Source organism: Mya arenaria, chromosome 5 (assembly GCF_026914265.1).
Source record: "Mya arenaria isolate MELC-2E11 chromosome 5, ASM2691426v1".
Classification (NCBI taxonomy): Eukaryota; Metazoa; Mollusca; class Bivalvia; order Myida; family Myidae; genus Mya; species Mya arenaria.
The window spans coordinates 19,425,771-19,451,394 of NC_069126.1; the positions used below are offsets into that span (position 1 = coordinate 19,425,771).

At 34.9% G+C, this 25,624-nt stretch overlaps 3 protein-coding genes across 3 annotated transcripts; 2 read left to right on the forward strand and 1 right to left on the reverse strand.

The window, feature by feature from the left end:
* Nucleotides 1-312: 312 nt before the first annotated feature.
* LOC128235501 (protein mono-ADP-ribosyltransferase PARP11-like) lies at nt 313-5,608 on the forward strand. The gene is made up of 6 exons (XM_052950314.1): nt 313-329; nt 638-852; nt 1,184-1,387; nt 1,627-1,817; nt 3,810-4,028; nt 5,116-5,608. Exons 2-6 carry the CDS (start codon nt 799-801, stop codon nt 5,606-5,608), a joined length of 1,161 nt encoding a protein of 386 aa, XP_052806274.1. The 5' UTR covers nt 313-329; nt 638-798.
* Nucleotides 5,609-12,489: 6,881 nt separating this feature from the next.
* Nucleotides 12,490-12,894, reverse strand: LOC128235503 (helix-loop-helix protein 2-like). The gene has a single exon (XM_052950315.1). The coding sequence runs from the start codon at nt 12,892-12,894 to the stop codon at nt 12,490-12,492; it is 405 nt and encodes a 134-aa protein (XP_052806275.1).
* Nucleotides 12,895-23,792: 10,898 nt separating this feature from the next.
* LOC128235504 (complement C1q-like protein 4) lies at nt 23,793-25,417 on the forward strand. The gene is made up of 2 exons (XM_052950316.1): nt 23,793-24,205; nt 25,008-25,417. The coding sequence occupies exons 1-2, from the start codon at nt 23,971-23,973 to the stop codon at nt 25,415-25,417; spliced, it is 645 nt and encodes a 214-aa protein (XP_052806276.1). The 5' UTR covers nt 23,793-23,970.
* Nucleotides 25,418-25,624: the final 207 nt, after the last annotated feature.

A 25,624-nucleotide genomic window follows, 5' to 3' on the forward strand; every position in this document is an offset into this window, starting at 1 on the left:
CAAATCTCAGAAAGACATTTAAGCAAATTGTTCATCAGCAGATTATGCAACCTTCTATAGAGCAGTAAGGAACACTCATGATTTAATGATCACAAGGGTTTTTGTCAATTGACTTTACTTTAAAATCACAGAATAGAAACTTTGACAGTCCTTTCGTTCTGCAAAATGTAGTCAGTTACCAAGCGTTAACAATCGAATAATTGAATAATACTAAATTATCATACAGACACACACACTGGCCCGCCTGCACGTACGCAGGCACGTATGCTTACTCGCGCACGCTAACTCGCACACACCCACACGCGCACGCAAAAAGACATGACATAAAGGTAACGCCTTCTCAAAACTAATATGCAAGTAGCTTTAAAAAGATATTCTTCGATAACACAGATGAAACAATGTATCATGCAACAATAATCTCCTTTATTCTCCAGTGAACAATAAAATTGTTCGAAATATAATCGAAAAAATGGGAACGACGTCAATATGAATGAATATCGACAATATTGTAATTCTGTGTGTCATTTACGGCTCTTATCATACCGACTCCATTGTAGATGTATTATCGTTTAAGTCACAAAATAATAAAAAATAGAGTTTTAAATGTAAGTATAAAATATTTGTTTTTCTGTTTAAGCTGACTTCAAGTCGGAGCGTATTTGTGAAGGGTTTTTTACCAAATCTTGTCGTCGAGACAATTGCAAATTGGTACATAACATAAACGGATTGCCATATATTTGGCAAGCAAAGCTTAAGGACAAATGGACAAACATTCCGAACTGCGAAAATTTGGAAGCGATGTTTTGCAAACCAAAAAATGAAGAGTCGGACATCATCGCCTGGAATGATTTTGTAAGTGATCTTTTTTGATCGACCGGGGAATAATACGATATATAAATCACATAATAATTTTTATAAACGAAAAACAAAAGTAAAGATTTATTAAGAACAAAAAGGTTCCCGTTACAATTGTAAGCTTAAACTCCATTTGTGAAAAAAGTATTCTAGTAAAAAGTAGTAAGGTTAAGTTGGTGTTTTAACAATTTGTCTTACAATGTCTTACAAATCGAAACAATAACATGAGGTACCTATCTAGGCACGTGCTTAGTTTACGCACAAATGACATGTTTTAATTGTGTCCGAACTAGTCACGCAAACAGCATCTCTGTGGTGTTTGTTTCAGAACGAAGAAAAAACAACAACAATGTCTGTTTCGTTTGATCCAGTGCTGAAGGGCAAGGTTTATGACAGCGAAATCACAGAAGCCGAGACAAGACGTCTATCTACCATGCCGTACATTCATGGAAAAGCAAAAACGGATAGTTTCAAGACACAGTGGAGATGGTTTTGGAAAGACAATGTTGGCAGATATATTCTTTTTGAACCTGTAAGTGTTTCACTTTTTTAAATGTGGACTTTATTTAGGATTTCTTCTATGATACATGGAAAATTAAAGAAGAATGCCAATAATCCATAGAATGAAAATAAGTATTTAAACAATAGTATAACCAGTTACATTTTACTACCTTTCCTTTTCGAATGTGACATCTTTCGAAAAAAAATGGACGATTACATTCCAGTCGTAATGATTATCAACATTTACTACTGATTTTCGTTTATTACCAGGACACACTGCAGTATACAATTGAAGCCAAATTTCTTGCGAAACAGAAAAAATATTTGTATGTTAAGGATAATAACCAGTACAGGATTGACTTCGAAGGAATGATACAGCGCCGATTATACAGAACAACGTCAAACAGGATTAAACGACGCCCTATATTTGTAAGCTCGAAAGACATTGAAGAAAAAATGTTGTAAGTATGAAAGGAATATGTTCAAATGACTAACCTTTTTCTGCAATTTAGTCTTTACAACCAGGTTATTAGAATGGAGATTGGTCGGGCGGGCAAAAAGGACGGCTGGCGTCAAACATTGGTTGCATCCCAATTACTTAAGCTAGCATTGATGGATAATAATGAAAGTTGGTGTGTATGTAGCTATTGCAAATAATTAGCTTCTGAATACTTTTTAGGGGTGTATGGTCAAGGCAAAAATCACTGTTACATAATATAGAAAAATGGTTTCCGCTCAATAACTTTAGTAAAAAGGGTAGATGGTGATGAATGTTGCTGTGTAGGTAGCTTATGTGAAGAGCTAGCTCGAGATTGTTTTTGAGGGGGTGGGGTCATGTTCAAGGTCACTGTTACTACAAATAGATATATGGTTTCCATCCAATAACTTAAGCTAGCATTTCTGGAATGATGAAAGTTGGTTTGTAGGTAGATTAAATGAAGAGCTAGCTTTGGATTACACTGGGTGGTTGTGGTCAAGGTCAAGGTCACTATTAAAAAAAAGAAAGATGGTTTCCGCCAAATAACTTAAGAGAGAATTGATATAGTGATGAAATTTTGAGCGTAGGTAGCTTATGTGCAGAACTAACTTGGGATGGATGGAAACTAAACACATGAGATATTAAACAGAGTAATTTTCAGTTAAGTCCCTTTTAATTGAAGCAAAGATAACGGCAACTCCTTTTTTCTAAATCATACAAGAAATTAATTCGCTATTTGCTGATTGCGCATTTGAAAAAAAACTGGTTTCGTCGCATTGCGGCGCTTCTGGTTTATTTTGAGATAAGTTATATTCAAACTAACTGTCACCTATCTGTTTTTTGAAAGGAGGAATAGTACTTGAATATAAAATGTGTTTCAAATGCAACTTATCTTTAAATTGATCTATAAAAAAAAACATCGTTCCATTATATCAAGCAATTGATATCTTATAAATATTACCAAAACCTTATTCTGATGTAATATATATTTATGAAAACATGTTACAGATAAACTTTTTTGGGCGGGGGGGGGGGGGGGCAACGTCAAACGCCGTGGGGGTACGCCAACATAGGTTTTCATTTTTACGACAGCCAACCATGCTCATTTGCTCATATATTATCAGCTTGAATCCGTAGTTGTTCATGGTTGTCTCTGAAGAGTGAAATAAACCCAAAAACATATTTTAAAAGTATAAGTGCATTTTGCTGCATCCCGTAATTCGGCTTCTTTAAGGAATCACACCAACAGATTAGGTAGTAGTTCCATTAAAGCTGCACTCTCACAGATTTTTCGTTTTGACATATTTTTTTTACCTGGAATGAGCCAATTTTGCGTAAATATCTGCAAACCAGTGATATAAGACAGCTGACATAAGATCAGATCGCAGATTTTCATATTTCCGTTCGAAAATAAATGATTTATGGCTAACTGCGTTACTGACATCATTTTAAAACTTAAATATGAAAATCTGCGATCTGATTTTTTATCAGCAGTCTTATATTACTGGTTTCCATGCATTTTCGGATAAATTGGCTTGTACCATAACAAAAACTAAAACAAAACTGTCAAAACGTTCAATCTGTGAGAGTGCAGCTTTAACCGTAATGTTAAATCTTGTTACCTGCTGAAACTATATTTATATCGTATTACTAAAAAGCATTTACTAGCTGGCTACAAATACAAATTATTTAATAATAACTTAATTTCGACGTTAATGCTTCATTTTGAAAACTTTAAAGGCCACAAAAAATGTGTTTGTTATATAATTTTCTTTTTCCGCACACAATGCCAGTAGAAATGATATCAAAATTACATGGCGTCACCAGGCATCAAAAGAGCACATATAAGTGGGTCGGATACCTTAAACATAGAATACGGTGGGAATTTTTACATTCCGCGTTATTCTTACTTATACATCAACATTAAAATACGTTACAAAAAGTTTACTTTACAAAAATATTTTGTTCTCTGCAGTCCTATATCACTCGCAGTTCAGACTGTGAATGTTCCTCGTCCAACTTCGTGGATGCCTTGGGACCTTTTTCAGCCTTTCGAGCTAGTAGAGCTTCGAAACAATGAAAAACAGTTTACTTCGGTGGCGGAAAATTTCTACGAAACCTTAGACAAAGAGCAGCAAATTATTCGTCGAATATACAGAGTGCAAAATTGGAAACTGTGGTCTTCATTATGCCAGTTTGTATATTATGAAATAGTAATAAATATTAGTGCTATTTGAGCGTTATTATGATTAAGGCTTACGAACTTTTAAGACAGTAGTCCACTCCACATGCCTACATTCTTTAGTACCACATAACGAAATCGGGAATCGTTAGATCTATTTTGACATGATAAAATAATTAATGCACAGGGGTTACAAAATTTCACGTATGGTTATTTAGGGTTTAAAATTGTGAGAATTTTAAAACCACTTGATATAAATGCATTCATAAGTTCACAATATTAATGTGAATTTGAAAGCAAGCTGAATACTCTCAATTAAATCTTAGTGAGGAGTCGAGGGGAATAGATAATTTTAGATAATTACGCAGAAAATTGACATAAGTTGACTAAAAGACCCTACCTAACTTTCTTTACAACATGTAATTAATATGTCCTCAGCCAAAATCGTGTTTCATTAAATTAACTTTATACCAGCAGTAACCTTGCGAGATGAAATCAGCTATTTGTATTAAATATTCATCAATTGACATTACTTATACTTAAGTTATGACAAACACTTATTAATTTCAATTTTGGGGTCACTCAAAAGAATATATTTTGATTCGATTATCATTGCCAGTGAATAAAATGCAAACAACTCAAATCATGCGTGTCGCTTCTTCAGCCTTTCAACGCTTTCATCGCTTTTATTGTATACACTTAAATGTCCTTTTAATATTAATTCAGGTAATTCAATATGTCTACTGTTTCTATAATCACAACGTATTTTACAACATAAAAACTGAATTGCATACTATCTATGAATACAATCCATGTATGATTTCACTTACGATATACATCCAGTCCTACGTAACAGTCAAATGAAGACTATTTGTTTTGAGATTTATATATATTGAAACCGATGTTAGGGGGCGGTTTCAGATTTGCAACTATCTTTGAAGTCAATGAATAGGCTCAATCAAAGCAATACTGTTTAATTTATACTATGGAATTATGTTGTGTCTAGATTGATCTCTGTTCCTGGATGTATTTTGCATGCTTCTAAATTAAAGTCTTACATTATACTCTAATAACATTAATCATTTTCGATTTTTAACAGCCACGAGGAAAGAATGCTGATGTCACAAAGTGATCACTCCTCAACGCTTGACAAACGGAACCTGTACCATGGAACTGATTCTGACGACGCAATTCGAGGAATCTGCACTAACAACTTTGACTTCCGCTTATCCGGCAAGAACGCGACTCGACATGGACATGGGGTGTACTTTGCTAGTAATGCCAAAGACAGCCATCTTTACACTAACCCGCCGATGAGATACATGTTTCAAGCCGTTGTTTTGGTAGGGAGTTACACGCAAGGTAAGCCCGAATATCGCAGACCTCCTCCAAAGCCCGGGGGCCAGCACGAACTGTACAATTCATGCGTCGATAACATGGATAAACCTCGATTTTTCGTCGCTTTTGAGAAGACGCAATATTATCCAGAGTTCTTGATTCAGTACTGCGACAAGAGAGACATCCCCGTTACCACAACGACGTCGTCTCCTTCATCGGATGACGCTGACCCACACACTTGCTGTTTACAATAAACCTGACTTAAAGAACAGTATCGGCTTCTTGATACAATTCATACAGACAATCAGCTAAAAGATGATTCAATATTTTATTCTGAAACAAAATTTAATGGATCAGCCATATTTGTCTACTATTTTTATAAACGTGTCAATGAAATGCAAGCTATATTAATCCTGTATTATTGATAAAAAGTTCAACAGTAAATGCAATCAGATTTAAGCAAATAAAAGTGGCAATAGTACCTTTACTTATAATCGTTTCGTAAATAAAAAAAGTATTTGTAGACAAATTCATGAGTTTTGCCTTTTCTTTAGGAGGTATTTATAACTTATTTGCTTGTACAAATTGATTTCGAGGGCACAATTATTCACTATGTTCATGTATAACCAATATGGCTTGAACTACAATTTCATCAGAAAAAAGGTGACAGTTGTTTCGGAATTACAATAATTTAAAAAGAAATGAGATTTTTATAGAAGCAATACTCATTTTGTTGGCCATATTTCCTCAAGAATTGGGACTGATTAGTTCCCTGGAAAGTTGTGAAGTGTCTCACATTCACTAGCACACGTGTGTGCAATTATTAGAAGGTATCCTATGTCAATGCCTATGAACTTCTTCATTGTGAATAATTTCCGATACTGTTTCATGCATTGCTTTAGGTCCGATAGACAAAAGGTCAATGTTGTTCTGCTTTAATATAAAATATGTTGATGCGACATGTATATTGTTATAACATTTCAGCACTTATGCTTTATTTTCCTTTACTTTTTATGTCATTTTGTTTTTGTTTTTTAAGTATTTAAGTATATTCTGTACAGACAAAATGTGTCATTGGTGACATAATGATTATTTAATATTGTTTATGCATTAAGATTGATGAAATACTATTTAAAAGTGAAAACAAAATAAATTAAACTAAAACATTTTTTAAAAAACCATTGCGAACAATATCTCGCATTATATCTTTATTTTTTTCATAATTCATATTTATATTTCATATCATATATTATTCATATCTTTGTTATAATATCAAGAAAGTATAACATTGATAAAAAACAATTGTAAATTGTCAAGTTTTTAAGACTTTGCTTTAAAAAATGTTTTTTTATGATTGTGAAAGAGATGATTAGTGCAAAATTGAATAGCCCTTGTGCTGTGCTAAGTAACTAAGTCATGCTGATGATTTTGACAAGCGAAGAAGTGGATCCATTAAATTCATTAGGATGTTAATGGGTTCTGTATTTTGAAGTCATGCTGCTTTTTATGAATTGCTGAGAAGACGGTATATGGAAGTCATTCCCATATTCAACACGTTTAGGACAAGCGAAGTTGTAATTATATGGAAGTTGTTTTGATATTCATAAGTTATGTCAGTGTTAGCTATGCTGTTGTTTATCACTATCTAAAGGCAGTGTAGCTATATTTAGTAGATGGTGCCAGGGTTATTATGCCTGTGGTAACTACTTGATGAGAAATAGATGGAAATCATTCTGATATTCATGAATGAAATCATTTGAAGTCATGCTTGTGTTTATGACTTTTGTAGAAAAATATTTATGTAAGTCAATTCGATTAATATGAGGTTAGTAGCGTGTAGACATTGTTGGGTTTATAACCAATGCTTAGAACTTGATAAAAGTTACGGGGTAAGCCATACTGGTGTTTATCACTGGCTAGGCAGTACAGATAGTTGCAAGTCGTGCTTAGAAGATTATGTCATGGTAGACTTGCTGGTAGTAATAACTTGTTCAGAAATAGATGGAAATCGTTCTGATATTCATAAACTTTATGATTTGAAGTCTTTCTTGTGTTTATGACTTGCTTAGAAGTAGATCAAGGTACTAAGTATGTCAAAAATAATTATGAGCTTAATGATCTGGGGTCATTCTGGTGTTTATGACCACTGCTTAGAACTTGATTGATGTCATTCTAATCCAAGAACTAACCATTCTAACTAACCTTTGATGAAAATCATGCTGGTTTATAGAAATTGGAAGTCATTCTAATATTCTTGAGCCAAGTAGATGGAATTCGTGATGTTGTTAATGGCTTGTTAATAGTAACTGGATGTCATTCTGATATTCACAATCTAAGTAACTGGAAGACATGCTGATGTCAATGTCTTGTTAAGAGTAGACGGAAGTCATTTAGATATGCATGAGCAAAGTAGATAGAAGTAGCATTGGTGTTAATGATTTGTTAAGAGTAGATTAAAGTCATTCTGATATTCATGAGCAAGATAGATGGAAATCAGTCTGTTGTAAATGGCTTAATGAGAGTCGACGGAAGTCATTTAGATATTCATGAGCTTAGTAGATGAAAGTAATGCTCATGTTAATGGCTCGTTATGAGTAGTCCGAAGTAATTTAGATATGTATACGCTAAGCAGATTGAAGAAATCCTAGTGTTAATGATCTGGTTAGAGTAGATGGATGTAATTCTGGTATTCATGAGCAAAGTAGATGAAAATCAAGCTGGTCTTAATGGCTTGATTAAAGTAAATGGAAGTTATTTTTTAATATGGTATCCAGGAGCAGAGAAGATGGAATATATGATGATGTTAATGGCTTGTTAAGAGAACATGGAAGTCATAAAGTTATTGATGAGCTAATTATATAAAGGAAATGCTGGTGTTAATGGCTTCTTAAACGAGTAGATGGAAACGATTTAGATATTCATGAGCTAAGTGGATGGAAGAAATGCTGGTGTAAATGTATTGTAAAGAGTAGTTAGGGGACTTGTAGAAAGAAATCCTGCCTGGGTTGATAACATTTTTGATTTAATGAAAACCATTCAGTAGAAGGAAGTCAATTTGATGTTCAACAACTAAGCAGATGGATACCATGCTGGTGGTAATGGCTGGTTTATAGTAGCTGAAGTCATCCTGATATTCATGAAATAAGTAAAGGAAATCATGCTGTGTAAAAGAGTTCCGCGATATGGTAATCTGCTATGTATGAGATAACAAAACACCTATATGATTTCATGCGAATATGATGCATGGATATCGATCCAATCAAAGATTATTTTAAAATGGTTTTCATTTATATATATAGTTTGCTGCTGGAATAATTACATTTCAAGTCATTGTTTACTACAAATCAATTGCAAGGGAAACCATGACAATTTTCAAGCCATTTCAGTGGCTCAAAGTCTGTTAAAGAAATCAAACACTTCAATATACTTCATTACAGTATTGTTTGTGAAAAGCAGGTTAAACTTTTAGAGGGTGAGGTAGATAGTTTAAAAAATGTTGATTCCCAGATTTCTAAAATGTGCAAAAGCAGCTAAGTAACTGAATTTCCTTAAAAAACGTAACAAGATTTTGGCAAATAATACTAAGAATATTTTCTTTAAAACATTTATCAGATTCAAGTTCAACTACTGTCCTATTGTTTGCCATTTTAGCAAGACCAATACAGAAAAATTAGAAAAGATTAAATACAGATACTTTGCCTCAAAGGATAAGGAGTTTTGTTTCCAGTGGGATGGCCTCCATCCACTAACTACATATCAATGTACCATGCTGTAATTCCCATGTATATAATGCTACTTACAATTTTGCTATTTAAATGAATACGATTATCCTTTACGTTATATCTTAAAAGAGCTAAAGATTTTAAAATTGTATGTCAACTAGCGACACCGTGCGCGTGTGGATTGTCCGAGCAGCCGGGAAAACTATTTGATGTTTTTGATGTTTTGAGTGTTCTAATCCGTCTTAACTGTATGCACGAATATAATAAGGAACAGCTTTTGTTAATACCTGTTCCAATATGTGTTTCTATTTTGAACTATATGCTTTTATTTTAAGATCACAAGCTCATTGTAATGTTTTCATATGTTATCCATGTTTGTTAATCATGTTAGAAAATAGCTCTTCTAATAAATGTTTCTTTTTATTATTTACCCGACTTTAAATAAAGATTCTCTTGATTCTTGTATCTTGTTTATCTTATACCCAATAAATGCAACAATAAGAGCTATATACAGAAAATGCTGTTTGAAATATAGCTTGAAATTGCAGCATTTAATATCTATTAATCCTTAATAGTTGGAAATTAAAGCTGATTTTTAACTTAAATTTGAAAATTGCAGTTTATACTGTTGTTGTGCTTAATGAACTGTTTATTTTCAATATTTTTTAATGTAATATAAAACTAAAATTTCATAAAACACATGTTAGTTTGTGAATTAACAAAAGTTTACGCAGAAATCAAGATGTACTAATACGCAACTCGATATTTCAACAAATATAGAGGCAAAACCCCTTTATCATGACAGTTGATGTGTTTAAGTATAGTTTACATTGCAAATACTACATGTTGAGTTATTTAAAGGCAACTTTCTCATGGCTATCAATGAAATTAAAATAAATAAGGATTAGGTTTCAACCTTTAAGTTACTTTCGCTCTTTGATGCGAAACGGTTGTAATTAGCTGTTTTACAAATATCTAGTAGGGTTTTAAATTGAATACAATGTGGTAATGGGATTTATTCATGAAAAATACACAACATTGAAACTATGATATATAATCAAAGTGCAAGTGATAGAAAATGAGAAAAATATCAGTGTTATTAAAATGTCTGTTACATCCGTTTTATGCTAAGCCCGCGATGTGAATATGGACAGTATTCACCTTATATGTACGTAGCATAGTTTTCCAGATTTCAGTACTAATTATTCATTAGACGCTGTACATTTACATGCATTAAGCTTCAAGTACAAGAGTTATAAGAATACCCTGCAGCCATATTTGGCGATAAAGACCCACAGAGTTGGTCGTATTGTACACAACTTATCGAAAGCTAAATCATTATTAGTTACTAGAATATATTACACCATTTGTCTATTTGCGATTTAACGCTGATTAAAATCGTCAAAACTTGAATTTAGGCTGTCAGAAACCGGATCACTTTCGATGCAGAAATAACCGAGATGTATCATAACTGTATATCGCCCACCTTTCGGAGAGTTGCATTGGTCTGTCTTTATTGTGTTGAACAAAGAGCGGTAAATATCGTTGTTTTAATGTGAGTGCATTGTGTACTCAGCTTCCCATCTTAATGTATAACAAGTAACAGATGCTTACCTAGTTGGTTTATGTGATACAGCCATGTATATAATACATATCTTTTTTTCTTTTTCATCCGTTAGCGATTTTTATGACATAGTTAAATATTTTTTCGATTGCTCATATAAAGTAAATTAAAAAAATGATTTCCTTATCGAAATTAAATAGGTATACCCATATAAAAATGGTTATTACAATTATTTAGCTTAAAAGTTCTTTGATTAATTTAATAAACCCATTTGAAATAAAACAGGAAAATCAATTTTAAGCGACAAACAACAGGAAAACAAAGAATTTTAGATATAGTTTTAATATTATACAACGTTGATCGTAATTGTTATTTGTTTGCAAAATTGTGTATGAACGAATTCAAATTTCGTATAATGGCGCCAAAGTCGTTGTCCATGGATTAACCCTGTCATGAAGCAGTTTTCATTGATTCTTTACTTCAATTGGCTACAATTCATACTGGCATGAAACAAGTTGTTCAAAAACGCACGATTAATTCAAGGGTTATGGCTCTTGCCTTGTTAAATAAAACTTTATCACCCTCTAATTTAAACATTTCTTATATGATTTTTTGTGAACGCGATGACCAAGTTTGATAAAAAACCAGATCGCACATTTAACTCTTCAGTTATGGTTCTTGGCATAATCCGAGATATACATTTTTTTCTACCGGATTTCGGAAGACATGAACAATGTTTTGTAATTGTCAAATGAATTGTAGATGTTTTCACGACAGAAAAAGGCAGGAAAGTTCGTGTTTGTGTCCCAGGGCTGTATACCGTCTCCAAATATGGAGGCGTAATTCACGCATAATGCAAGAGTAATTTGAGAGTACTAGACGAATTCTGTATTTTCTTCGCACGAGTTGATGTCGTACGAATTTCGCATGATTATCTCTCGACAATTTCTCGGTGTCGTGCTTTTGTCACACATGACAACCACGGCTGTCATTTTTTGTACGAATACCGTACGATTGTGGTAAGATATTGACACGACATCAATAAGAAAAGAAGTCGATAGACCTGTCGTTGCATAAAACAGGGGGATCCGAATTTCAAGCCTCAACAGATTTCCATTGTGACCAGGCCTTAAATGCAAGCTTATTAGAAACTAAACGCTTTGGAAGGACTAGTTATACATGATTTTTATTTAACTGCATCAACAGACTTGATTTCAAGAACACATTAAAACACGAAAAGTAATCTATCAAAATGGATAGTAATAGTTTGGTTATCATGAAAATGTTACAACGAAAATATATGATAGTTTGTCGTTGCTTGCGTAAAGATACGTCGCAGTCGACCTGCAGTCTCATGCGATATTGACTAAACGCAAGCAATTTGAAGTGATTCAACCCCACAGAGCAGCCGACTAATGTAATAATCATAGATTATATAATGGGTGGTATTCAATATGCAACTTAAGTCAAACTTACGGTCGTACATCATTGACTTCATTCCCTGTATTGGCTGGTTATTTATAACACACAATCTGATACCATACATCAATTTTAGATCCAATTAAGACCAATATTGAATGAATACCACCCATATCTCAATGGTAGAGCGCATCAATTCCCAGTAAAAACATGTTCATGAGGGTAGACAGACAAACGGGCGAATTTGACAAATAATCCGTGACCTATACATGTTCCTTCTTATATTGTCTCTGTGTGTGTGTGTCGAGTGGGGATGTAGATAACATTGAATATGTACACATATCTCAGTGACGAGTCAAAAAAAAAGATTGTCAATTGCATTGAGCACAATAAAGTAATGTGACAATTAACAAAACAAATCGACAACAACTTAGCTGAGCTCCAACACGTGGTTGAGATATGATATATAACATATAGCAAGTCTCAAGATCTCAATTTTCGAAAGTTTCTTATCCGGTGGTAATGTAGGCAGCAACTTTCTCAGTTCTGTAAAAGCGACGTTGAACGCTTCCACGCGTACGCGCTCCCGCGTTGCATGTGCCGAACGATATTTCTGGGTCGCACGACGTCTCCGTCGACGTTCCTCTCGTGTAAGTCCAGTATTTTCCTGGTTTGCGGCTCGACGTCCTCGACCAGAGCCTGTAGGAGTAGCATTTACGTTGTCTCTTACGTGCGCGTACGGCATGACGCCGACGCCATGGCGGAGGTTGTTGACACAGTACAGATTGCCTGTATTTTCAAAGGACACGCTGGTCAGGGTGTGCTCGTTATACATGATAAATGTGGTATTCCTGTGAAAAAAGAAAGACAAAGTTTGTAAAACTAAAAGATCACATCAAGCATGTTAGTATATTAAATGATATTTCACGAATTAAACAAACCTCCACATGAGTGTTAATGAATGGATAAAGCGCATTCTGTCTTGTTAAGCATTAGGTCATCGAAATACTAGTAAACCATTTCACGAATCTTTTTAAAAAATATTTATGAGAGCATACATACAGCACATGAGAGTGGGGATTTGTCACATTCAAATTAATAAATTATATAAAAATGTCGCAAAGACAAATTTGGAATCATAAAGTAGGAACAAAATATACAAAATTACACAGCTGTCTTTACAACCCCGCCACATTCACCGTTAAACATCCCTAAATTACTCGATCATTACTGAATTATTGGCCCGATTGTCCCCAAGAGAGGAACTTTAATAGAATTTGGCAGCTGACTCCCAAATTAAGCTCCACAATTGTGTGCGTAACGTAGTTAGCTCAAACTTTATGGCGGAAACTTCAGAAATGATGACATCCCGATTGAAAATGAATCTAATTGCCGCCTCATTAACATCATTAAACGCATCTTTGATCATTGTCCTCATTTCGCCACATTGAAATGGATTCGGCGTTAAAATAAAGAACCTTCGCAGTAAATTATTTCAAATAAATACATATTAGATAAATAAATGAATGAATGAATGAATGAATGAATGAATGAATGAATGAATGAATGAATGAATGAATGAATGAATAAATAAATAAATAAATAAATATATTGATTACATTGATTACATTTGATTACATTTGATTAATAAATAAATAAATAAATAGATAAATAGTTAAATAAATAATATAAATAAATAAATAAATAAATAAATAAATAAATAAATAAATAAATAAATAAATAAATAAATAAATAAATAAATAAATAAATAAATAAATATATAAATAAATAAATAAATGAATAAATAAAAATGAATAAATAAAAATAAAAAATAATAATAAATACAAAAGTAAAGAAGATTAATATATATCTAAAAACATGTGCATAGAATAATCAAATTTAGAAATAATAAATTTATAAATAAATAAATAAAAATATAAAAATTGAGATAAACGATAAGAACGGGATATTTGACATTTTAGGATAAGTTAATCAATAAATGAAAATTACAACTTTTAATATAAAACTGAAAAGTGGTAATTCAGAAGTAGACATTTATCTTTGGCACCAACACGGTGCGATCGACAGGACACCAGTACCGAAATAAAAGGGATTTTAAAGTTATTAGTCCTTGATCATTTCACAAAATGTGTATTTGTATTGCCACAGCAGCCAATTAGGAGCAACCCCCACCCAGGGTATTTGTAACGTAATAGAAACGAAGAGAAAAGGCGTTAACGTTACTCGTCTTATAGTTGTTCAGAACGTGTGGGGCTTCTGCAACCAAATACATCAGCAGAATAGGGTATGTTTGAGGTGTTATTGAAACGAAGGGCCATTTGTCTGGGACGACAGAGCTCATTGGGGATGACAAATGTTCACACTTGTTCATACATCCAGTGTCTCACTGGTCCGATCAGCGAAAATGAGTGACGCGAACAGTAATGGGATAGAAATTCCATTATTGAAACAAGTGGTGGTTTGCTGGGTTTGTCTCATATTCGCGTTTTGTTGTAGTTTCGTAGTTTCCTTCCTGTCCACCAGTGCTTTGTAAAAAAACAGGCAAAAATTTGTTTGAGGACATTTAACAGTAATCGAGGCTTCAACAGATTATTTTTTTTAAAAAAATCTTAGAATGGAGAAGCGTCGGGCATCTTATCAACGATTACAAAATTCGATTAACCAAATAATCTTAATAAACATGGGGTGGTTTTAATTATTCAACCAAAGTCAATCTTGTGATCATACATCATTGACCTCATTCACAGTATAGGTCCGTTGTTTATATTCCACAATCCGATTGACTACATCGTTCTTAGATTCGATTAAGACCAATATTAAATACCACCCCGGGAATAATGTATTAAGGCAAACAAGCTATTTCAAATATATATATCATTTCAACCCAGAATATATATAATTCGGGAAGTTCATCGTACGGTATGCTCTGCTATATAGGTAAGTTGATTGTACGGTACGCTCTGCTTTATCGGATTCGGGAAGTTGATCGTACGGTACGCTCTGCTTTATCGGATTCGGGAAGTTGATCGTACGGTACGCTCTGCTTTATAGGATTCGGGAAGTTGATCGTAAGGTACGCTCTGCTTTATCGGATTCGGGAAGTTGATCGTACGGTACGCTCTGCTTTATCGGATTCGGGAAGTTGATCGTACGGTACGCTCTGCTTTGTCGGATTCGGGAAGTTGATCGTACGGTACGCTCTGCTTTATCGGATTCGGGAAGTTGATCATACGGTACGCTCTGCTATATCGGACTCGAAATGTTGATCGTACGGTACACTCTGCTTTATCGGATTCGGGAAGTTGATCGTACGGTACGGTCGGTGATATAGGATTCGGGAAGTTGATCGTACGGTACGCTCGGCGATATAGGATTCGGAAAGCTGATCGTACGGTACGCTCGGCGATATAGGATTCGGGAAGTTGATCGTACGGTACGGTCGGCGATATAGGATTCGGAACGTTGACCGTGCGGTACGCTCGGCGATATAGAATTCGGAAAGTTGCTCGGCGATATGGGATTCGGGAAGGTGATTGTGCTGGCGAAAAGATAGCCCTAAACTTTCTGTGTAAATATTAAAATGGATATCAGGTAGCAATGAACGTACATAGAATCAGAAGTAACTTGCTCCAAAAGGTCGAATACTCGTAACGTATCAAGATAATAAAAATGTGGTTTGATTTGCATTCCATTGCTGAAAATAAATTGACGGGCAATCCGGTTAGCTTCATTCATGTGAAAATTCAATGAACTATTTTATTTTTTTGCTATCAGTGAAAAAGAATTACATTGCTATTTTACAGCTATTTGTTTAACGAACTTTAAACAATAAACAATAAATGTTATTATTCGTATCATCCCTCGCATCCGCCAAACCGTTGGGCCCGTATCGCCAAACGACATACGACTAGTATCGTATGATTGGGATCTTCAATGAGAAAGTATATGTCGGATTGCCAATTTGAAAAAATGTTCTGGCGCATTAAACCAACCTTATCTAAAAATTAAAAAAGTTTTTTTAAATGTATTGTAACAACCTATAATAAAGATTCGCAACATACGACACGCTCATCAAGTCCGAAGCGTGGACGCCATGGTAACGTAGTTCATGCACAGATGCTCCGACAGTAAATTTGAACATGAAACCATGAACAAGTTACACACATCGCTTGCTGTTAATTAAATTCCACTAGTTTCCCCAAATTTGCTAGCAATTTCCTCTTTTTTACGGGCAGCCATGACAGGGAAGGGTAATCTAATTGTGCAGACCTTAACGTGATAATGTTAATATTAATCGAATATGCGTGTTGTTGTAATGGACCTTGGTTATCACGTTCTAGTAACCATGGAAAAACATACACACATGCATCAGGATGTGTTCATTATTTTCAATATATGTTATATTTGGAAGCTTTGCAATTGAGTATGAATTTAATTTTATTGGATATTATATCATCTTCTTATACAAAACGGTTGACGTTCACTTTTCCCAAGCAATTTATTATTTTTGTACACCCCATGAAGTAATACTTCTGTTAAATCATGCAGCGACTTAAAAGGGACAGACAGATGGGAGGTTGCTCCCCAGAAAGTCCAAAATAATCTGACTCAAGTTGAAGAAATGATAGATTCGCAGTCAATCTAACACTAGCTTAAGATTACCACCTGTGGCGAAAAAGCAAAAATGGCTTTATACAAACTACAGTAACAAATAACAGCCATATGTGGAATATGATCCCACTTTGTTCTAATGCATTCGCTGCAGGAATTTCGAACCCCTGATCCGATTTGATCCATTGAATATTAAAACTCTTTTTGAGGAACATCAGCGTTTTTGACAAGCATTTTAATGTTGATGTGATGCGTTTTGTTAATACCATACTACTACTACTACTACTACTACTACTACTACTTCTACTACTACTACTACTACTACTACTACTACTACTACTACTACTACTACTACTACTACTACTACTACTACTACTAATAATAATAATGATTACAATAATGATTACAATAATAATAATAATAATAATAATAATAATAATAACAAAAACAGTAGTATGAATAATAATAATAATAATAATAATAATAATAATAATAAAAATAATAGTAATATATTATGATGATCATCATCATATTAATTAGATAACAGTTTCCTCCTCCTCATCATCATCATCATCATCATCATCATCATCATCATCATCATCATCATCATCATCATCATCATCATCTTCATCATCATCTTATTTAAGCGGAAATAGTAACAACAAATCGTACGATGGTGATGTTATCCATAACGAACATAACGATATTAATAAATTAATATTATATTTCAAATAGTATAATATTTTAACTACCTTCATTACTTTATTTACCTATGTTAAGCAAATAGCAATTTCAGCTCACCTCCTCTGGAAATGAAATTCGCTTCCGGGAAAGAAAACCTTGGTGAGATGAGATGTTTATGGTAACATCTTCCATCAGCTGGTATGCTCAGTATGACTTGTTCAACTCTGTGACATGAAATAAACGAGCATGCATATTAGACATCTTCAATCTGCATGGAGAGTTCAAACATAACGAGCCTTAGACTGTTTTATTCATTATTTATTTTGGCATAAATCTAATATTTGCAATGCATAAATGTTAGTGTTTTTTTTTTTCATAACATGGTGAGTCGCCACGTTGTACATTTAAAAAGAATATTAAAATTGAATCCACTTAAAAGTTAAATATGCATAATTTGATGTTGTACATACCTGGGTTTGTGTCATATTGTCATTTGCAATCCAAGACGTACCTTTGCCTAAGACCACAAGAGAAAATTGACAGTTTATCGACGAAACTCCAGCAGTATTAAGACTGCTGAATCGTGCCATATTTGTTTTCTAGACAACTCTAAGAACAGCTTTCATTGGACTTTACAAAATGTGGGCGGTCGTTCTTTGTCGATCGGGTTGTAGAAATTGAAAGAAAAATATCCAATGTGTCTGAGTTTCCGTATTAATTTGTTTTTTAATTGAATACAAGTGCAAATGAATATTATCCTTTTTTAACAAATTCTCATGTCTCTGTCACATTAGTTGTTCGCCTAACTTTTTTAACTTTATTTATATGTAACACCACGTTAGTTAATGCCTTTGAAAATCAGCATATCGTGAGGATTCGCTGATATATTTCACGGTGATATTAATGTTTTCCTTCATATCATGTAATGTAAACGAAAAGTCAAACAAAAAGTATGATTGTTCATACATCCAGTCTGCATGTACACTAATAACGCCGCATACGTTTCAACCAGCGATACGTTTTATGAATTTTTTTTATTAAATTTGCTTCATCCACATGCGCATTTTCAAATGGATATTAGCTATAAGCAATCTCTTCGATTTCTTCCTGTACGCTGTAATATGCTAATGTATTATCTGCATATGAATTGAATATTGTTTAAACCAAATATATTTGAAATATGATAAATAGTAAACACAACGATATGAAGGAGTTGAACGTAAAGAAAACGGAAATTTGATATGCTCTGCTGCATCATTTTCGACATGTTTTTCGTTGTAAGTGTACACTCCGAGTGACACGACGCTGACCGTACCGAGTGGCTTGACATCAGCCGTACCGAGTGGCTTGACACTAACCGTACCGAGTGACTTGACATCAGCCGTACCGAGTGGCTTGACACTGACCGTACCCAGTGACTTGACGCTGACCATACCGAGTGGCTTGACGCTGACCGTACCGAGTGGCTTGACGCTGACCGTACCGAGTGGCTTGACACTGACCACACCGAGTGGCTTGACGCTGACCGTACCAAGTGGCTTGACGCTGACCGTACCGAGTGGCTTGACGCTGACCGTACCGAGTGGCTTGACACTGACCGGACCGAGTGGCTTGACACTGACTGTACCGAGTGGCTTGACACTGACCGTACCGAGTGGCTTGACACTGACCGTACCGAGTGGCTTGACACTGACCGTACCCAGTGACTTGACATCAGCCGTACCGAGTCTTGACACTGACCGTACCGAGTGGCTTGACGCTGACCGTACCGAGTGGCTTGACACTGACCGTACCGAGTGGCTTGACACTGACCGTACCGAGTGGCTTGACGCTGACCGTACCGAGTGGCTTGACGCTGACCGTACCGAATGGCTTGACACTGACCGTACCGAGTGGCTTGACGCTGACCGTACCATGTGGCTTGACGCTGACCGTACCGAGTGGCTTGACACGGACCGTACCGAGTGACCTGACGCTGACCATACGGAGTGGCTTGACGCTGACCGTGCCGACTGGCTTGACACTGACTGTACCGAGTGGCTTGACACTGACCGTTCCGAGTGGCTTGACGCTGACCGTACCGAGTTGCTTGACGCTGACCGGACCAAGTTCATAGACACTGACTGTACCGAGTGTCTTGACGCTGACCGTACCGAGTGGCTTGACACTGACTGTACCGAGTGGCTTGACGCTGACCGGACCGAGTGGCTTGACAACAGCCGTGCGAGTTGCAGTATAACAACAAAATGTGTAGATAACTATATTTTTATAATTGTGTAGTGTGTTTGTTTTTGGGGGAAGTTGTACAAGAAATGTCTCTCGTTTAGGGTCTTTTGGATCGTTTATTCTATTTGAGGCCTCCAGAACACCCTTTTTGTCCAGAAATAAGGATCATGGGGTCGCGGCCATCCCCATGGGCCATTACGACATCCATCAACAGGAATGTTTCATACAATGTACATGCAATTATCAATTTATCATAAGCTTTACAAAAAAGCATTTAAACATCAATATAAGGTAATATTTAGATATTTAAATGGAACAGGTCTTTGATCGATGTGTGACTTTAAAAGGGACCCTGGTTAAATATTAGGCTACTTGGCTTGCCCCTGTAGTTTTTATTGTTTGAAGCTGCACTCTCACAGATATACCATTTTTACAACTTTTTTTTATTTTTTTTTGTTTTGGAAAAAGCAAATTTTTGTGTAAATATCTGCAAACCAATGTTATAAGATTGCTGACAAAAAAAACAGATCGTAGATTTTCATATTTCCGTTCGAAAATTAATGTTTTATGGCTTAAACCGTTACTAACGGTTTACGTACGAAATATGCATACCTTCAATTTTTTAATATAAATATAAAAATCTGCGATCCATTTTTTATCAGCAGTCTTATATGACTGGTTTCCATGGAGTTTCGCAAACATTGGCTCGTTTCAAGACAAAACATAAATAAGTTGGCGAAACGGTCAATCTGTAAGAGTACAGCTGTAAAAAAAATGGAACTGTTCCCGGGCAGAGGGTGAAGCGTGCATCACTGTCACTGCTAATAACATACAATGTAATTGTACGACGCTAAGGATTTAGGTCAAAACTTAAATAATCTTAAATCTGTATTAACGTCACAAATAACAAAACATAGATTTTTTTAAATCCTGGACGTTGTGTTCACTTTCAATGCTGACTTAAGTTTAATTCGCATAAATATATAGCAAAATAATGAAACAATGTCACCACGATTATTTCAATTCACGACTTAAATCGACTAAGATCTATTTTGAAACGTCACCAGATACGTCAACGATCGCATTCGTTACTTAATGTATACAATTATACTGTCTGCATACATGGTACTGTTTTGTCGTATAGCTTTAAGCGACCGAGATACTGCAAACAGTGACAAAACGCAACCCAAGAAATTATTCAATTAAAACATGCCCGATTTCCCAATAATATTGCGTAACAACCAGTCATAGTTCATCACAGGAGGTTATGAGATACATTATAAATTACCTTCAGATAGAAGTTTTCTCGAGATTAAGTCAGGTGGGTTATTCTGAAATTACTAACATCGTTGCTATGGCATGCGTCTAGGTTTTCACTTTTCCGTATCAAAGTTTCTTCTCACACGCCGCATGTGAGCGCAGTCCAACGGAGCCCGTTATTTGGGCTTTGTTTGCGGCTCGTCACCGTATGTCGCCCTTTGTTGCGTTATTACCGATAAATTACTGGGTTACTGTTCAACCTTTCGGGGTCACCACCGAGGGGCGTGGTTTTTACACATGCCTCATTGATTCTTACCGCTCTTCATCCTGACATATTCTACCATCTCTGAGGTTTCTTGGCATTTCCTTACGAGGGAGTGATTGCATGTTTCCAGGTCTGGGTTTCATCGGGGATGGGAAATTAATAATCTTTGCGAAATATTTTCTCAGCATTAATTTAAACTAATTAAGGACTCGTTGAATGGTATAAAGATGTATAAAGGCAGGTTTGCATTTGATACAAGTTATTGTTGACAAGAGTTTGAAGATTTCTTTGATCGACGCCGTAGCACCTGATCTTTTCCCGAACAAATAGCAGAAAATGGAAGACTTTCAGATGTTCTGGTGATATTTCAAATTTCAATTTTATCCTAATAAATACACAATGGAAACAAGTCTCGTTTTTCTTAAGCCAAATTAAAAAAAACAATCATAGAACTAGACAAATACAATAAAGGGCAACTTGTTGTAAGCAATTCCAGGAAGATTACATATACTAAGACCACATATGGCTTATTGCCTTTCGTTAGTGTTTATTTGACGTTTTAATCGCAACCGCACCTGAGCTTCTAGCGGTAAATGAAATCAATTTCATTCTCTGCTTCCTGAAGTAAAAATCCGTCGGCAACTCGGCACTAAGTGATATTAAATAGCATTTAAAAAGGGTTTCAAATGAATGGTTTATAGTTATTAGTGTTGTATTTCATGTGCATTTTTTTCCTGAATAAATTCTGATTCCTTACATAACAACTTGGAATAAAAAGTTATTAAAATTCCATAGTTTTAAAAACATATAAATAAAGGTTTTAATAAAATTTAATGATCGTCAATGAGATGATGATATTTACAAAAAAGTGAATGAATAAATATTTCCATAATTATGTAACTGTATCTACTGTAAGTTGCATTTTAATAAACGTCCATAAAATTGAATTGGAATCAGATTCCATGATTGATTTAAACGTGAATCATTGATTTGACGAACAATATAGGAATCTTAATTTGGGTGGCAATAGTGTATCAATGGTATTCAATAGTTTGGTTTTAAGTAATCCAAATCAAATAATCGTTTGTTCCTATTTTATCAAAATATCATTATCAACCAATTAAATCATTTTTATGTGCAAGAAAGGCTAAAGAGAAACTGTTGACAACTTATCAAAGTTGTATACTATTAGCTGCTGTTGTTTTCATATCACGCATGTCAGTGAAATGCAAGTTTATGATTGCACACTATATTAATTATTTCAATGTTAAATACATGTTGGAATTCCGATGCACATATGTATGCGCAAGCCTGTACCCGCAGGGCCAGGGGTTCATGTTATGGGTCGAATGTCAAAGCATAAAAATGCAATATTTGTTTGACATTGTTAGCACCAGGTCAGTCAATTCAATTAAAAAGGCAAAATAATAGCAATAACTATTATATGATCTCCATATAAACTTTTTTTATTGACCTGGACACCATCAACACTATTGAAAATGTACTCACAATTAATGGTTTTGGGTTCTTTTAAAAAAGAGCTTTCTGTTAATTGATCTCTATTCAATATTTTTGCAAAACAGATCCCTACAGTGTACAACTTTGGCATACTTAAGAAATAAACATTCTTATTTTTTAGAAATTGAATTATATAATGAAACCGGTTTTGGTAATTAAATATTATGTTAATATTCATCAGATGAAAGCAATATTGACCGAGGCGATTTAATAGTTCCATAATATTATAATGATTTTCTAGACTTACACATAACAAATCTTGTTAATATTACACAATTGAGAACATCTTTATTACTGAACGATATATATCGGTTATATGAAACCTTACAACACAAATGATTCAATGTCAAGTGTGTGTGTTTTTTCAAAACTTTATAAAACGAAGCCAAGACATACAGGGGGATACCCTTGCATTTCTGAAGGGGGCATGTATATCTGAAGAAGGTTTAAGTTTGACAAGTGCCTTTGTAAAAAAGAGGGAAGATAATTGGCAGTGTGGAGCCGTTAAGTTTTAAGCGCAGTCGGCATTTATTAATTTAAAAAACAACAACATTAGAGTGTAATTTTGAAAATAACCAATCGGGTTTTATTGTTACAAAAAGACAGCACAATTTGAATTATATAAACCTCTACCTCGTTTGTCTGGCTTTGAGCATGAAAGTTAATTTCATAAATAAGAATGTCATGCATTAGCACACACAGTTTCACATCTAAAGTACACGTTATATCGGTGTACTAAAATCTCTTCAAGTCACAGTCGGCAAGTACAATGCAGTCAACATCATCTAGATACGGCTTATATATACGTTTTTTGTTTATTTAAAGCTTAATCGCTTGTTTTCTCGAACAACATTATGTTTTATATAGAAAGAATAAGCTAAGCCCACTGCAATTCTTTTGGTATAATTTGCGTGTTATTCTCGTTTTGATCAGTTTTAAGACTTGCAAACAAAGTTCTATTTAAAACAAACGCGATGAACTTTTATTTTGTAAAACACTACATTTCTTGTTCATCTGCCTACATGATCGTTCCCAAATATGTTTGCCCTAAATTTGCATACGCAACACGGAAGAACTAAACACTTTTAGACGGTGCATATTAAATCTTAACGATTTACAAATGACAGCGTTGTTTTCAAATAGGGGATTCCTGGATGTACTGAATGGACAAGGAAACATTTGCAATATTCCAAGTCGTTCAACGATGGACACTTGAAAATAAGGAATTTTCGCACCAATGCTTTGCTATAAAAGGACTTTCAACTGACTGCTGATTTACAATTAAAACATAAAATACATTGAGGAGAAAAACACTGACTTTAAAAAATGAGACTATTTGCATATATCATGTTTGTCTTTCTGTATTCAGTTGCTTGGGCTGACGAACCGGAAGATAAGTTTTCATACGAGTCCAAAATTTTGGAGAAGGTGATCCGTATGGAGATGAAGATGTCCCAGCTGGAACAAGGGCTGGTGCAGACGGGGGCCAGGTTCGACAACCTCCTGATGAACGTCACGATGACCTTGGATAACAAAACGGCCGAATTGGATGACTTGAAAGGTAGGACCAGATTGTTTTACTTTTTTATTGCTCAGACAAGTCGACCTTTTTGAAAAACATTTAGGAAATATCGCCACCCCTTTTGTGCTCGATAATGCTGAAAATCAGTCAAAAACAATGTTTTCACCCAATCGGCTGTACCGTGAACCTATAGCTTTATATCATTTAGTATATATAATATAGTTTTATATTAAACATTTATATGTTTCAACGTTGCATACACGACCAAGTATCCTCATTTAACTGAAGGAAGTTAGATAAACACGTTAACTGTTCGGTATTCTGGAAATTATTAAGATTACTTTTAGTTTTTGGTAGTACACACTTTTTACTAAAGAGAAACAGCACCGCGACTTACATACTTATATATATGTTAATATATGTACCAATGCTTAAGATATGTTAACATTAAGGTGACTTATAGTCCCAATGGTGCGGGTGTTATAATCATTTATATTTGTATTGTCAATATAATTTGTGTTATGCACATGTCACTATAATAAACAACTTCCTTACTTACTTATATGTACTAACAATTCTTTAAATCCGTCTCCCTGTTCATGAGTTATCGGACCAAACCGACCGACCCACAAGCTCATTTCTATATACCGCCCAAACATTGTTTAGCGATTGTCGAAAAACACTCTGAGTAACGCTTAATTGGAACATTAATTTATTATTCAATTAAAGTAAATAAAGCCGACGCCCTTTATTGTTCGAGATCTCGTGGGCTACGGCAATATCCTTTTTGGAAACGCCGTTGGATTATGTATGAATTAATTATAACTACATGTACTTTCAGATCATATGGGCTTGCCTCTGGTTGCGTTCCATGCCTACGACCCATTGGACTACAGCCTTGATACGCACCAAATTCTCATACTAAGTACCGTCAAAATGAACGAAGGGGATGGCTACGATAACGTTATCGGCGTCTTCAGGGCACCCGTTGCGGGACTGTATTACTTCGCTGCGCATGTTTGCACCTCCTCAGGGATTGGGTTTTACTACGAAATCGTGAAGGATCACGGAATGATTGCCAAGATTACGAAATTTAACAAGGTGCAATACGATTGTGGCTCTGTCAATGTCATCACCAAGATGGAAAAGGACGAACGTGTATGGATCAAGTGCACAAGTGGCAACACCTCCAACCAACTGCATCCCAGTTATGGCAAAACGTCGTTCCTTGGCATTCTTATGCACAAATAATCATTCCAATGCTGGCAATGGTTCGCGAATAAACATGTGATGTACGTGACTGCATGTTGTTATTTGTATGAAGTGTTTAATATTTACACTGTTTACACATTTCCAGTACAGTCAGGTAGTTTTCACATGTTTTGTTTAATGGTCCTGTTGAGGGCGGTTTTACGACCTTTGTGATATGACTTTATTGCCAGGCAACGCTTTTAGCAT

Bases quoted from the DNA above. Each gene is read 5' to 3' on its own strand.
- LOC128235501 (XM_052950314.1), top strand. From the start codon at position 799: ATGTTTTGCAAACCAAAAAATGAAGAGTCGGACATCATCGCCTGGAAT. The intron at 1,818-3,809 runs GTAAGTATGAAA...TGTTCTCTGCAG, and splicing joins GACATTGAAGAAAAAATGTT to TCCTATATCACTCGCAGTTC. The intron at 4,029-5,115 runs GTTTGTATATTA...GATTTTTAACAG, and splicing joins CTGTGGTCTTCATTATGCCA to CCACGAGGAAAGAATGCTGA.
- LOC128235504 (XM_052950316.1), top strand. From the start codon at position 23,971: ATGAGACTATTTGCATATATCATGTTTGTCTTTCTGTATTCAGTTGCT. The intron at 24,206-25,007 runs GTAGGACCAGAT...ATGTACTTTCAG, and splicing joins CGAATTGGATGACTTGAAAG to ATCATATGGGCTTGCCTCTG.
- LOC128235503 (XM_052950315.1), bottom strand. From the start codon at position 12,894: ATGTATAACGAGCACACCCTGACCAGCGTGTCCTTTGAAAATACAGGC.